Source organism: Balaenoptera borealis, assembly GCF_965194805.1.
Source record: "Balaenoptera borealis genome assembly, chromosome: X".
Lineage (NCBI taxonomy): Eukaryota > Metazoa > Chordata > Mammalia > Artiodactyla > Balaenopteridae > Balaenoptera > Balaenoptera borealis.
This window is the reverse complement of record NC_138881.1, coordinates 66,392,551-66,409,006: the sequence shown is the minus strand read 5'-3', so window position 1 is coordinate 66,409,006 and position 16,456 is coordinate 66,392,551. Positions and strand designations below refer to the sequence as shown.

Below are 16,456 nucleotides of genomic sequence, written 5' to 3'. Positions count from 1 at the left end.
TCTAGATACTTTGAAAAGCTTAATATCAAATTTGCATCAACTAGCAGAAAGGACAGTTATGATTAATCTAAAATTTAAATCTATTACATTTTAAATACGAGCAAAGTTGGTTTGCTCCATTAGAGAGCTACATTACTCAGACTCAAATTATATGTGAATATCACTGTGAATATTTTTCACATAACCTCATAGTTTAAGGCTTTATAATTTAACATTATTCATAAATAAATCATTTTATGAGATAATTCAGCTCCCTCTGGTGGTAAAAAAAAATTTTTTTAACTTTCTTTTAAAAACTGTAGGTCAGTTCCCCCTTTTTAAACCTAGGTCAGAAACAAAATCTACCCAAAAAGCAAATACCATTCAAATACAAATTCTCATTTTTTTATTCTAGAACCAGGTGGATATGCTGCTTCAAGAAATGGCAGATGAAGCTGGGTAAGAAATTATTCAGATGCTTTTGAATAATCTTGATTTAATATCTACAAGTCCTACAATTATGTGATGTGGATAAAAATATTTGTCTTTACCACCAATGGTCAGAGTTAGGTTTTTGATCCTAGAATTTAGTGCTTCAAGGACCTTTGGAACATCCAGCTCTTTGTCATGCACATAAAAATGTGACTTTGTTCCAATCATCTTAGTATTTTCTTAAAAATCTCTGGAGATAGATTCGGTTAGTGTGTGATAAGAAATGAAGGTGACTGAGGGAGGCAGGAGTGTTTAAAAAGTTTCCTCTGTACCGTCTGTGTTCAGCATATATCAAATGTTTAATTTTTTTTAATAGGATCTTCCAAAAGAATTCTACTATGATCAGGCCATTAAGTCTTAAACCCAGTCTGAGTCCTGCAAACTGAGCAATATGTGCAAAACGTCCAAGGAGTTCAAAAGATGGCAACATTTCATTGTTGCAGATGGTTATTTGTTGTTTAAAAAAGTAAATAATTAACACCCTTTCTGGCACAGCTATTAGAAATAGGGTATCTGTTAGGCTATTTATTTTAGGCTCTTCATGTTTGAGGGGAATGACTTGACTGTAATATTATCTGTGCTACAGAAGTCTTGTTATATCAGTATTCTCTGGTATTTTACTTAGTTCAAGAGAACATTATAGTAAATAATTAAAAATATTTTTTTCAAAGATAAGGATTACAACTGGGTGATACTAAAGTTTTATGCTTTATCTTCAAAGGTAGAGTAATAGGTTGAAATAAGGTTCTTGAAGACACCTGGAAAATAGAGTTGATGAATATTATTCTAGTGTCGAAACTAATGCTTAATTAGAAAGAACTTAATTAGTTATCAGCTCTTTAGTTCACTGATGTATCTCTCATTAGTGAATTAAAACCTAGGTTAATAAATCAGGTTTGCAATATTTGAGAACAGGGCCGGAGGGTAGGTGGTATACTATTTTGCTTTGTTAGTATCCTAATATAGCCCATATACCAACAAGGAGTTAGTAAGAAGGATGATTTTTAAGTATTATAGGAGAGACTAAGGCATGTGTAAGAAGACTCCATTTTATTAATATGAGGCTAAGAACTTGTTTCTGTTTGTACCAAAGACGAAATAAGAAGATTGGGCTTGAAAATAGAGCAAGGGAGGTCTTGTAAAACGAATATTGCCGTATCACAGCCTTACTGACTCTCAGTGGAAATCAAGTTCAGAAGACAACTTTTTTATAAGATTTAGAATAGGATTTCTCAAACTTGACACTGTTGACATTTTGGGCTAATAATCCTAGGGGCTGTCCTATGTATGTAGGATGTTTAGTAGTGTCCCTGGCATCTACCCACAAGTAATATCACCCCTCCCCCCAGGTGTGACAGCCAAAAATGTCTCCATACATTGACAAATGTTCCTTGAGTGTAGGGAGCCAAAATCGAGTGATTATTTCTGTCAATAATGGGTGGTGACTGGAGCAGTAGAAATAAGTAGAACCATTGATGTCGAAATACCCATCCTTATAGATGTTTAAGTATAGCAAAATTCTGTTTCAGTATAGCAAAATTTTAGTATACCATATCTTTACCTTTTAAATAACAGTCTGTCTCTAGAATCTCCTAATGATGAAGTTACTGTATTCACTGTAGTGTTTTCAAACTGGAGTTGGCATACACTCGTCTAGAGACAGGCAGAAAGAGTAGTTTGTATCCTACAGGAGTAGTTATAATGGAGATTAAAATCGTGGACTTGGAAGGAGACAAACCTGGATTTGAATCCTATCTGTCACTAGAGTGATCTTGGGCAAGCATACTTAACTTTTCTAAACTTCAGTTATGTGGGTAGATGCAAGTAATGATTTCTAGCAAGGGTAGCTCAGGATCTAAACACTGAACTTGAAGTTAGCTCAAATGTTAGATATGGATATTGATCCTGAGGCTACATATGTCTAGCCTGTTTTATCTTTTTTTGGCACATTAATTTTCTTTACAGTAGAAGACATATAGTAATCTCCAGTAAATTCAGTACATTGGATAACCATTGTTTTGGTCTTTCTTTTTGTTCAGATGACCAGATCATTATCCTATATTTTATTCACTTTTCTATCATAAGATTATCATCCACATGGGGTTGCCACTAGGGCTCAACAAAAACTCTTTAAAATTAGTAATTAATTTATCCTAAGGTGGACATTCAGAATATGTATTTTTTTAATTAATTCATTTATTTATTTTTGGCTGCATTGGGTCTTTGTGCTGTGCACGGGCTTTCTGTAGTTGTGGCGTGGGGGGGGCTACTCTTCATTGCAGTGCGAGGGCTTCTCATTGCGGTGGCTTCTCTTGTTGTGGAGCACCGGCTCTGGGCACGTGGGCTCTAGAGCGCAGGCTCAGTAGTTGTGTCACACGGGCTTAGTTGCTCCGCTGCATGTGGGATATTCCAGGACCAGGGATCGAACCCATGTCCCCTGCACTGGCGGGCGGATTCTTAACCACTGCACCACCAGGGAAGTCCCCAGAATATTTTTAAGTTCTATTTGCATCTATAAAATTGAACCGGTATTATGTTTATTTAAATTAAGGTAAAATGCTAGGTAGAATATTCAAATTTGCAATAAGCATGTTTTTGTAATTTTTGTTTTGTTATTTATAATAACAATTATAAGCTTGTTATAATTAGATAAGGAGCAAAATGCTTATATTAACATTCATTTATGTTAATTATTTTAAAATTGTAGCCTTGATCTCAGTATGGAACTACCACAAGGTCAAACAGGTTCTTTTGGCACAAGTGTTACTTCCATGGAACAGGTAGAAGTTGGATTTTATCTTGATTTGTATGAACTTGATGAATGAATTAAATATATGTGTATTTATATTTATATATAAGCAAATATATTCTCCTTTTATCTATTATAAAAAGTATTTTTCTACTATAGTATGACATCATCGTAAATAAGCAAAGTGTAATTAGCCTTTAACTCCTTAATGATGGACATTGCATGCATATTTCATTTAGCGATTGAATTTGTTCCCCTTCATAGCCTTCTGCTCTATTAAGTTCTCCATTTATTTTGAAATGTTTAAGAAAAGTAAATTCTTAATATTTTTGTGTGAATTTTTGAGACAAGATTTTAAATCTTATTTGAATATGAGCTTTTAAAAATATTAGTGATTTATATTTGTCACAGCCCTGTGACTTTTAATCTTTGCTTTCTCCAGGATGAACTATCACAGAGACTTGCTCGTCTACGTGATCAAGTGTAACTTAAAGAACTGGCGCTTTTGTTTACTTCACTGGCTTCTGAAATATTTTGTGTGTATGTATAGATAAGTTTCACTCCAGTTACACTAAGAATGCCATACATTACAGAATGCTTAACACTATTTGTATATAATGCTTTCTTTTACCTTGCTGTACTTTCCAGTACTTTAATTCCAGAGAGTTTCCACCTTGACAGATTTTACAGTTTTGTATATTATGTTGAAAAGTGCGAGAGACGGTTTTTTTGTAGGTGTTTTAGGCTGAGCTAGCATTAACTTGTTGTATATGAAATATCTTCCTCAAAAATTACATTAAAAAATCTAGGACCAAAGTACTACAGAATAAAGTACTTTATACAGAATAAAGTATAGAATAAAAGTTTTGATTTTTTTTTAACTCAAGGTAGTTTTAAATCTCTGTCTACATTCACATGTGATGCATAAAAATAAAAGCAGGGAAAATATGTTTACTTAATATGTTTACATAACCAAAAACACCTCATTTAGCGTCATACAATGGACAATGCTACTTTTTGTGTTTTATGTTTGTTTGTTTTTGCTATTCAAGCAGAAATTCAGTTGACTTTTAATCTGTATTCATCAACTTTTAAATTTAGATTACTATGAGAATCTTTACCTAGTAATTTAATGACTATTAATTGAATTCCTTAAATAAAAAATTTTTTCATTGATAAAAAATCTGCAAAATTAAATCAAAGAAATCAAGGTTTGCTCATTAAATATTTTCTCTTTGTTAAGTATCACTGTTAAGACTCTCTGAGAAATTCAACGTTTCATACTTTTAAATGAAAGTGAAACACATTTTAATGATTCCCCAATTTGCACTCAACCCTTGTTAGGTTGTATTTTAAAAGGAGATTAATTTGCATGGCCTTAATGTCATTTACATTTCTCACAGAATTGTTGATTGGTTTTCAAAAATCTTGGCCTGTGTTTTTAAACCAACCAACAAAAAATAACAAAACGAAATTGAACCAACTCAAGTTACAACTATTGTTGATCCTTGAACAACGTAGAGGTTATGGGTTTCAAGCCCCCTTTGCAGTTGAAAATCTGTGTATAACTTTATAGTTGGCCCTCTGTATCTGTGGTTCCACATTCGCAGATTCAACAAAACACAGGTTGTGTAGTACTATAGTATTTATTGAAAAAAATCTGTGTATAAATGGACCCACACAATTCAAACCTGTGTTGTTCAGGGGTCAACTGTACTATAAGTCCTGGTTGAATGTGTTCATTCTTTTATCTTAAACAACTCTCATAACTGGAGGAAATGAAGTGGAAAATAAATAAATTGGAATCAAATGTTTTGCCTAGCTAAGCAAATAACTTCCAGCCTAATGGAGGTTGGGAGCATAACATACAGGGTGGGCAGAAAACTCATAAGATTGTAAAGAAGACTAGACTCTGGAAGGCCAGGATTCTTGGGAGAAAGTATTTGATGACCAGCTGTACTACTTGCCATCTCCCCAGGAATATCTATATTTTACCCAACTAAAATGAACAAATTAACATGTGCCTGCACTTTTCTGATGTAGCAGTCTCAAATGTGGAGAAGTGACCAAGTTACATTTTAGAAAGTGTACTACTAATCTAGGTTAAGTAGGTAAGGTGTTTTTCCTTACTTAATGTATGATTGATCCATGAAAGAATGCCAATATTTCATGAAATTCTATTAAGAGCACATCTGAAAAAAAAAAAAGAGCACATCTGTTTAGGTAATCTTCATTCAAAGTGCAATTATGGAGGCTCTTTTTTTTCAATTTTTTAATTTAATTTTATTTACTTTTTTATACAGCAGGTTCTTATTAGTTATCCATTTTATACATATTAGTGTATATATGTCAATCCCAATCTCCCAATTCATCACACTGCCACCCCCACCCCCCGCCGCTTTCCCCCCTTCGTGTCCATACGTTTGTTCTCTACATCTGTGTCTCTATTTCTGCCCTGCAAACCGGTTCATCTGTACCATTTTTCTAGGTTCCACATATACGCGTTAATACACGATATTTGTTTTTTCTCTTTCTGACTTACTTCACTCTGTATGACAGTCTCTAGATCCATCCATGTCTCTACAAATGACCCAGTTTTGTTCCTTTTTATGGCTGAGTAATATTCCATTGTATATATGTACCACATCTTCTTTATCCATTCGTCTGTTGATGGGCATTTAGGTTGCTTCCATGACCTGGCTATTGTAAATAGTGCTGCAATGAACATTGGGGTGCATGTGTCTTTTTGAATTATGGTTTTCTCTGGGTATATGCCCAGTAGTGGGATTGCTGGGTCATATGGTAATTCTATTTTTAGTTTTTTAAGGAACCTCCATACTGTTCTCCATAGTGGCTGTATCAATTTACATTCCCACCAACAGTGCAAGAGGGTTCCCTTTTCTCCACACCCTCTCAAGCATTTGTTGTTTGTAGATTTTCTGATGATGCCCATTCTAACTGGTGTGAGGTGATACCTCACTGTAGTTTTGATTTGCATTTCTCTAATAATTAGTGATGTTGAGCAGCTTTTCATGTGCTTCTTGGCCATCTGTATGTCTTCTTTGGAGAAATGTCTATTTAGGTCTTCTGCCCAGTTTTGGATTGGGTTGTTTGTTTTTTTTAATATTGAGCTGAATGAGCTGTTTATATATTTTGGAGATTAATCCTTTTTCTGTCGATTCGTTTTTTTGCTAAGTACTCACCATTCATATATGATGTTTCCTATTGTAAAAGAGAGCATGTATAAATGAAGATTATTTTCACTGGTTAATGAAATGAGAAATTACTCTTTTGCTATGTTTGGGTTAAACCTATTTAACTTTCTTGGTAATTCATAATTTGACTATATGATGTGACTTCAATGTGGTAGTCTTCCATTTTGTTTATCATTGATGCTTTGTCTTTTCTACTTAAAGGGTAAGTTTATTTATTTACATTTGGAACATCCCAGAGAAGCATAGAAGAGATTATTACAGACTAAACTATCTATGAAATAGAGTTTTCTTATTTTCCATTGGTGGGAATTGTAGCTTTTTTTTGTTTGTTTTGACTTGAATGCAAATTGTTAAATTGCAAATATGGCTTACTTACATCTAGAAATATAAATGACTCTGATCTAAAGATAACTGCTCATAGTTTTATTTAACAGCCGAATCAGATTTGTCTTTTAAAACTATTCTCTGATAGACACAAAGTTTTGCTTTTGGATTCATCTATTATCTTATAATAAATTTTTCTTTCTTACAGTTTGTTCTTAGACCAACAGCCCCACAACCTGTGAACTCTTTCTTACCTTGTTAGTACAAATTATATTTCTACCTTGATAAGTGACTCAATCATTGAAAAGTGACACATCAAACTATACTATCATGAAAAGTAGACATCACAGCACCTTTCATTTACCTTCAGTTTTAGTCCCCTATCAATCTACTTTTCTCCAGATTTTTTTCCTCAGTATTTGATTATATCATTTGGTAAAATGTATAAGGTTAAAAGCTCAGAAACATTTTGCTGCACCTTCACCCTTTAGACGATGTAGCTATTATTTAAAGCAATCTTAAAAAGGACCCCTGACAAAAATTATATCCCTGCTCCTATATGTCTCAATGCCTAAAATTTTCCGCTTTCTTGTGTAAGCATTGTGGGCTGGATTATTTTACCTGCTAATTTATTACCAATCATTGCTATAAAGAAACAAATAGGAGAACAGGTAAATTATGATGAGAGATGAGTTTGCTTTACAATTTAGAAAGTTATGGGAAAGGAACATCTGGATGGACTATCTGAAGAGAGTCTTAAGGGTACTAGTTATCTATAAAGAAAATAAGAACAAAATGATTGATAGGTTGCCAAAGACAAACCTAGCCTAATTTTTGGTGGATTTGCTCAAGTTAGTAAATAACTGTTAGTAAATAACTGTTCCAAGAGAGTCTTAAATTGGCTCTAGTGTAGACTATAGAGGAAAAAGCCCCAGATCTGATCTACAGTGATTGATTTGGATTTCTAGCTCTAGCTCTGATACCGACTTCTAACTTAGATAATTCTCTTACCCCTTTCTGGGCCTTATATTCCCTTTCTACAAATCTTTTAGAGTACATTGGTTGCATAAACTGAAGTGAGTTGCTGTAGTACAGTAAATTACCTCCATTCTTTTCTGTTTTCTACTATTCACCCAAAAGATTGCTAAATGCAGTATTAAGATGTTATGAGTCTTAGAGTCTTTTGTCTCAGGAGAGCTAGAGAACATCTAATCCACCCTATAACTCATTTTACAGAAGAGGAGACCAGAGAGGTTCAGATCTACCACATTTGTTGGGCATCTACTATGTGTTAGGAATGGTTCTGGGTACTTTGATATATTGTGGTTTATTTAATCCTCAAAATCCTGTGAGCAGTTGGATGATTGTTATCCCAATTTTTAGAGAACAGGAAATAGGCTGATAGTTGAAGTAGATGGTGAAGAGTCATACAGCAACTGAGAAACAGAGCTTGGATTTTATTACTGATATGTCTCACTTCAAATTCAGTGCTCATAGCACTGTACTATACTGGATTCTAACTGGAATTACAAGAGAAGTCTTGTTATACCTCATCCACATTCTATTCCCAGTATATAATTTTCTGATTTTATTGCTGAGACATTGAAAGCAACTAATCAAATTCTTGACTAGAGGGTAGTTCATCCTGAGACAAACAGGTGTTCTAGGTGAAGATTGGTTCTTTCTTCTCCTATTTCTTTCTTCTCCAGTTTGAGCTATCAGAAAAATATTATTTTATTTCAGTTTTGAAATCAGAGCCGTTTTTCCATAAGTTAACAAATGGAATCAATTTGTTGCAAAGTGAACTAAGTTGTATTCATACTCAAGCTTTTCATTTTCCACACTGGAAAATGCTCCCAAGCAAAAAGATATATTGGTAAAAGTCATTTGACTAAAATTACAAGAATAAAATCTATCCAGCCTACTGCCTACTGATGATACTGTCTATATTCTTGTCAGTATACTACTTCTCTACTGTACTAGCAGGTACAAAGTTCTTGAAAGTGCCTCACTACAAATAAATGACTGTTGTGCTTGTGGTGCTTAATAATTTATATATTAACCACTAACTCATGAGTTATTTCATCTGCCAGACAGGTAAAAGCCTTCCAGCCTTCAGTTAGAAAAGTCCAAATAGAATGTTAAAGGAAAATTTATACCTAGTAAAATAAATTATTCTGTTTAATGTTTGTTCTCTAACTTAGGGAAGGAAAAAAATGTCTTCATTCAATGTCTTGCTTGGTCATTAAAATAAAGTTGGGTTCCATGTTCCAAGTGAAGGTTCATAAAATGACGCTGTGTCCATTTCTTAGAAAATTTACTCAAACTTGATCATGCCAGAGCTTGACATGTTTAGCTTTTCCTTTATCAAAATGACATGAAATCATTGACAGGAAAAAGATTAAAACTTTTGGAAAACATCACACAGTGATTTTATGTTACTTCTATAAAGGGATTTGGGTTTGAAGTAACAATAATAATTATATAGAATCTTGATAATTTCTTCTTTAGATTCAATCAAACAAAGTCTAAGAGCCATTCTGGGGTTAAATGAAAGATGATGGAGGATACTTTTCCAGGTAATGAGAAGAAAAGAAAGATTTCCAATTACCAAAATCTGTAGAGATTTCCCAGCTCATTATGCGTTTTTGAGGCCCTCCAGGTGGAATTGCCTATTTACAGAAGAAAGAAAATCGAAAGCTAAATTCATTATTCCCATTCATGTTACACCCATTGTAAGCTTCATAAAGAAGAGGCATTACTTAGCTCGGGTGAAGATAGCAACACCATTCCACTTGTAAAGGACTTGAAATTATCTTGCTTTTTTTTTAACATCTTTATTGGAGTATAATTGCTTTACAACTGTGTGTTAGTTTCTGCTTTATAACAAAGTGAATCAGCTATACATATACATATATCCCCATATCCCCTCCCTCTTGCTTCCTTTTAACTGACCAAGAAGGCCTGGACCCTATGGAAGAACCTTCCTGTTGCTATGAATCTCCAAGTAGAACCATATCTGAGACACCCCAATTCTTCTGACGTTGTGTGTGGGATTATAGAGTGAGAAAGTGGTTCAAAATGGCAACACTCATTGAAGTAGGAAATTTTCACATTAAATAACTATTTTTTCAGCACTTACTATGCACAAGGCCCAAACTTGTCTTTACTTATACTGACCAGATGGATGTTCGATGATTCAAAATATTTAGAGGTTTTGTTTTTGAGGGGAGGGAAATGATAACCAACATATATTAAGTACCAGGTATATAACTATTACTATTTTACCTGTTACTTCATTTAATCCCCTCAACAACCTCATGAGGTGAATATAATCCCATTTTACAGATAAAAATTCAGGCCTTGTCCAAAGTAATGATGATAGTAATTAACACTTTTTGAACATCTGCTATATGCCAAGCACTATTCTAAATGCTCTGCATGTACTAACTCTTTTAATTATCACTTCCATTTTACAGATGAAGAAATTAGTAAGTGGCAGGGCTGAAATTCACACCAAAATATTTAAGTTCTTTTAGTTTGCAAGGAACATAGATAAGCTTAGATCATGTCTGCTAAAGAGGATTTATTATAAAAATATGTAGAGAAATACAGAGGTCAGTACACCATTTTGATGACCATACAACCAGGCCTCACAGGTAACTGGAACCTTTACATATTCAAGATACAACAGTAGCTCTAGCAGTCTAATAAGAGAGATGGATTATCAATACCTCTACTTAAAGTTCCCCTCAGAAACGATTATGTTTCTCCTGCCCCTAATGTTACAGCATTTGGTGATCACCATTATCAGCTTACTCTACTCTACCTGTTTCTATGGCTTCAATCAGCACCCATAATTGCCATAACCAATCTTTTTCTGTTTTCCATGTCCCTAATCCTCCTTCCTCACTACCAAATTCAAGAGAGGATCTGATGGACTCAGCCAGTTACCATCTCTCTAGGCCCCCTACTGGGCAAAGTTTTCATGCCAATTGACAAGCCCTTTATATGCTGCTGAATGGGATGGTCACCAAAGGATAAGGAAGCCCTCAGAAGGATACAGTGAGAATGGGAAACACTTTAAATACCCTGTCCTGCACACTGACCCTTAATCCCATATATGCTTATACCATGTCACTTTTTTTTAAATTATGGTGTACTAACATTTTTATGTCACTAGGTCCTTACACCTTTTCCATTATCTTGATAGTAGAGTACTCAATCTCAAGTCAAGCCCAGAAGGCATAAATTTGTCTCCAGTTTCCTGGCTTTCCTTTTAACACCCATCACCCTACTTTCAGCACCCTCCCTCTCATCATGTGTCAGAGACCTTTGCTTTCCTGAGAAGGAATTAACATGTTGAGCACTTACTATGTACCAGGAATGTCACAAATATCTCATAATTCTCACAACAGTCCCATAAAGTGAGATGTTAATCCCCATTTTACAACAGACTGGGCCTGAGGCTCAGACAGGTAAAGTGACTTAGTCGGAGTCTCAGAGCTAGGGTGAGAGAGCCCAGATTTAATCCCACATCTGAATCCAAAGTCCATTGTGTTTACACTCTGCCAAACTGTCTCTGAAAAAGAGGCATCAGCCAAACTCACTCATGGAGACTTTGGGAAGTCTCCTGCAAGAGAATTTGGATTTTAGGTAATAATAACATCTACCATTTTTTTAATTAATTATTTTATTTTTGGCTGCATTGGGTCCCCGTTTTTTTGTTTTTTTTTTTTTTTTGTGCGAGGGCTTTTTCGACTTGCGGCGTGCGGGGGCCACTCCTCATCGCGGTGCGCGGGCCTCTCAGTGTCGCGGCCTCTCCCGTTGCGGAGCACAGGCTCCAGACGCGCAGGCTCAGCAGTCGTGGCTCACGGGCCCAGCCGCTCCGCTGCACGTGGGATCCTCCCAGACCAGGGCCCGAACCCGTGTGCCCTTCATTGGCAGGCAGATTCTCAACCACTGCGCCACCAGGGAAGCCCCAACATCTACCATTTTAAAAAACATTTTCCATGTGCCAAGCACTTAATAATATTATCTCTATAATCATCACAACAACCCTTAGAGGAAGGTACCATTCTTTACCCGTTTTTAAGATGAGGAAACTGAACTTTAGAGAAATTAAGCAACTTGCCTAGGATGAAGAGTTAGTAAATAGCTGAGTCCCAACTGGAAACTTGGCTCTTAATCACTGCTTTCCATTTTAAGGCCTTAGGAAGAGGGCAATGCTTAACACAAGCACTGCTTAACACAAGCGCTGCCAGTAGAATCTGGGGCATGATTGAAGGCTTACAAGAAGATATTTTTCAGTGGGAGATTATAATGCATCTATTTATAAGGCTATCCCTGTCTGAAGCATCCCTATTCTTGCTTATGTGGAGATAAAAATTTTAGAAACAGGTTCTCTGTTACCCACTTGACCAACCTCATTCCCTAAATTAAGCCCCAGTGCAACAATGGAACTACTCTTGATGCCCACCTTATGCAGAGATGATCGTCTCTTCTTTGCAGCCCTTTGCTTTTTCACCTGGAACAAGTTGTGCTGGATAACCATGGAAGCTGAGTCTGACCAGCTAGGAGTCACTGCTTTTCTGAGGATGGCAGGATGTTAGGGCCTTTGAGGTTGAACACACAGTTTCATTGTGTTAAGCCTCTGCATGAACAGTCTCTACTCATTTAATTCAGTACTGGGACATGGTGGCAGAGGGCTGTAGATACCAGGGCAAATACAACAAGGCTCTCCTATAAATTAACTGCTTCTTTTACCCAGTGGATGATTCAAAGAGAAGTGATCCTGGATCATTTCAAGGCCTTGGAATATTTGCTATTGATTGAGCAATCATTTCATACTTACTGCCTGGAGCTTTGAGCCAGTGTGGACCACTGTTTCACTGTCCTGGAGTGTCTTTAGAACTTGTGAATCTTCCACTGAAAGCAACTCACTGGGAGGGGGCAGCAGTGAGCCTCTCAGGATTCTCCACGTGGCCTCCCTCCAGAGTACAGACCTCTACAAAGGGTCACTGTTTCTTCTCTGGCCCTCGGGCTACCCCTACTGGACAGGAGAGGAGGCTACAGTGGCAGCCTTCTTCATCTTGGGCTTCTTTCCTCCCTATGAATACCCAGAAAACCATGCTATCTATGAATGTCTGGGCCTCCTCCTCATGGAACAGATGGGGACATTGAGACCTAGAGAAGGACATGCCTGGAAAATATGCTATATCCACATCAAATCAGTGGGCTTTCTTGGCTCTAAGATATGAGGAATGATAATTTTTTTTAAATTAATTTGCATCAATACACTTTTAAATTAATTCAGTATAACTTTTCTAGAGTGAAAAATTTACTAACATTCAACCTATTGTTTTCTGGCCCCTCCAAATTAGTTGATATCTTATTTGTTAAAACTCATATGGCAAGGATTTATTATTATTTATTATTATTATTTTCACCATCATAATCATTATTCAAAAACTTTAATTTCTCTAACACCTACTAATTTACAGGATGCTTTCACATGTGCCACGAAAGATTCATTTTCACAACCCTAAAAGAAGAAAGCAGGGCAGGATATTATTAACTTTGTTTCATAGAAGAGTATCTGGAGGCAAAGATATTGAGTGATCTCTCCATGTCAAACCCAACTACCTGTGGTCCTAAGCCTCTAGGATTCTCCCCACTTTCTTTTCTCTTTAGAGAATATTGGCCCCTATTGCCCAAATACCACCTAGCAAACAAATTTTCTTACCTGCTCCCAAGGATGGAGAGAATATATGAGAAAAGTTTCAAAGTCCCCCACCCCCAGCATGTCACACACATATTGAAAACAAAACAGGGACGTCCCTGGCAGTCCAGTGGTTAAGACGTCACCTTCCAATGCAGGGGATGTGAGTTCGATCCCTGGTTGGGGAGCTAAAATCCCACATACCTCGCAGCCAAAAAACCAAAATATAAAACAGAAGCAGTATTGTAACAAATTCAATGAAGACTTTAAAAATGGTCCACATCAAAAAAAAAAAAATCTTTAAAAAAAACAAAAACAAATCAAACAAATGAAACTCTGCCATCAGTCACAATGCCTCGCTTTCCACTATTTGATGCATTCCTTTGAGCTGCTTCTTTTCATACAAATTCCTTGAAATAAATATCCCATTAAGCAGTATCAGCCATTCACAAACTCATTTTGAATTTCTGTATCTAAATTCAGCATAGCCAGATATTAGAGAAATAGAAATTAAGTCAAAAATAGATATTGACTTGGGTGAGGTTTAACATGGATAATGCCCGCTGCTCAGAAATAGAGTGTTGGAGAATTAGGAAGCCAGGACTGGGTAGTCACTAAAAGGAGAGGTGGGAAGAGTATGCTGCAGGCAAGCTTTGCCAAATTCCCCACTGGTCTCAGAGTGTGTCATCTCTCACAGAAATGAGGACCTCAGTAGCTGTCAAGACTGGGGCACAAATTTGCCATCTTTGGTCTATTTGTCATAACCTCCTCAGTCATACTGGAAAACATAATTTCTCTGACACTTTTCAGTGGGAAATAGTCAGATCCCAACCATCTTGATGTGTTTTACAAGCCTTAACATACTTTCAGACATGAATTTAATCCTTCTATAAATGTGTGCCATTTTAACAGCATGGTTTCCAAATTAAAGGGGAATGTGAAGGAATGGAAAGGGCAGCTCTCATTAAATAGTGCTAATCTGATCTGATCTGTCCATTGCTTTGGAAAACAGCAGAGAAGCTGACAAGGACTCACCTTAAAATTATGGAATCTAGAAAAATGGTACAGATGAACCTGTTTGCAAGGCAGAAATAGAGACACAGACGTAGAGAACAAACATATGGACACCAAGGGGGGAAAGTGGGGGTGGGATGAATTGGGAGATTGGGATTGACATACATACACTAATATGTATAAAATATATAACTAATGATAATGTGCTGTATAGTACAGGTAACTCTACTCAATGCTCTGTGATGACACCTAAATGGGAAAGAAATCCAGGAAAGAGGGGATATATGTATACATATAGCTGATTCACTTTGCTGTACAGCAGAAAGTAACACAACACTGTAAAACAACTATACCCCAAAGTAAAAAAAAATAAAATTAAAATTTTAAAAATGAAACAGAATAGTCAGCTTCCTACAAGGATGTCTCCTGCCCCAGAATATGTCCCTACTGTCAACTGAAATATCTTAAGTTCCACCATAATAATATCCTTGGGGTGTATTAAAGCATCAATACTCTTTTGAAGGGGAAACTTAAACTGTTACAGCTCAAACAGTGATTTTAAAAGTGCAATACTCAAACCAGCAGCAGCAGCATCTCCTGGGAACTTGTTACAAAAACAAATTATTGGTCCCACCCTAGACCTAAAGAATCGGTGGGGAGAGGCAATCTGTGTTTTAACAAGCTTACAGGTGATTCTGATGCATGCTAAAGTTTGAGAACCATTTCCTTAGTAGGATTTAGTTTGTCAGATAGTTTTTATCCTGCATAGTAGCTTATTATTATAGCTGTTTTTCTTTTATAGTAGTAAACGTGCCAGATAGTGACCCATTACAAGGCATATCTCATTTAATTCTCAGAATAAACCCACAAAGTATTATTTTTTCCTCTATTTTTAAGATGAAGAAACTATGTTAGTGAGATTAAGTTGTTAGCCCAAGCTACTAAATGATGGAGTCTATAGTATATCTCAGGTCTTCTAACTCTAGATCTGTGATTTTCAATCATGGCTCTACATTAGTATCATTTGGGAGCTTATAGAAATCCCAGAGTCAAGGTCAAACTCCAGACCAGTTACTTCAGAATTCCTGGAGGTTGGACACTTGGGTAATTTTTAAAAGCTTTCAATGATTTCAATGTGCAGCCAAGACTCAACATTTGTTCTGAACCCTGACTACACATTAGAATCACCTGCAAAGCTTAAAAATTGAAACTAAATTTCACCAATTTAATGTAATATTTAAGGAGTCCCACCTAGGACTTCCCTGGTGGCACAGTTGTTAAGAATCCGCCTGCCAATGCAGGGGACACGGGTTCGAGCCCTGGTCTGGGAAGATCCCACATGCTGCAGAGCAAATAAGCCCGTGTGTCACAACTACTGAAGCCTGCGTGCCTAGAGCCCGTGCTCCGCAACAAGAGAAGCCACCACAATGAGAAGCCTGTGCACTGCAACTAAGAGTAGCACCCTTTCTCCACAACTAGAAAAAGCCCACATGCAGCAACAAAGACCCAACACAGCCAATAAATAAATAATTAAATAATAAATGAATTTTAAAAAAATATAAAGAGTCCCACCTAGCCAATGAGGATTGAGACCCCATGTTGTAGAAACTGTTTTACCACCTCCTTGAGCTTTAGAGAGTAGGGCCTATGAAAATGAGTCTTGATTGGTGCTGGGGACCTACTGTGGAGGAAGATGTCAGGAGGCAACAAAGAAAAACTGTATTCACAATTTTACCAAGAGTTGGCTTGCCCAAAGTAGGTTTATAACCCACCCACCCCTTCCCTAATTCTGGGTGTTTCTTCTTCAATCCTTATCTCCTATTCCCAAAGGGAAGGCTCCATTTGTGCTATTGTGAGAAAGACAATCAATATATGACATAATTTTTAAGTGCAAGGCTCTGAACCAGACTGGCACTTGCTACAAGGTGACCATGGGCAAATCACTGAAGCTCTTTGTGCCTC

At 36.4% G+C, this 16,456-nt stretch overlaps 1 protein-coding gene across 1 annotated transcript in view; it reads left to right on the top strand.

Moving 5' to 3' along the window:
- LOC309620705 (charged multivesicular body protein 1B2-like) overlaps nucleotides 1-14,457 on the top strand; it is a 44,591-nt gene extending 30,134 nt beyond the window's left edge. Inside the window, exons 6-8 of the mRNA XM_082377571.1 lie at nucleotides 395-438; nucleotides 3,179-3,251; nucleotides 3,663-14,457. Coding sequence (XP_082233697.1) covers nucleotides 395-438; nucleotides 3,179-3,251; nucleotides 3,663-3,707 — 162 coding nt within the window. The 3' untranslated portion in view covers nucleotides 3,708-14,457. The remainder of the gene's footprint in view (nucleotides 1-394; nucleotides 439-3,178; nucleotides 3,252-3,662) is intronic.
- The last annotated feature ends 1,999 nt before the right edge of the window (nucleotides 14,458-16,456 follow it).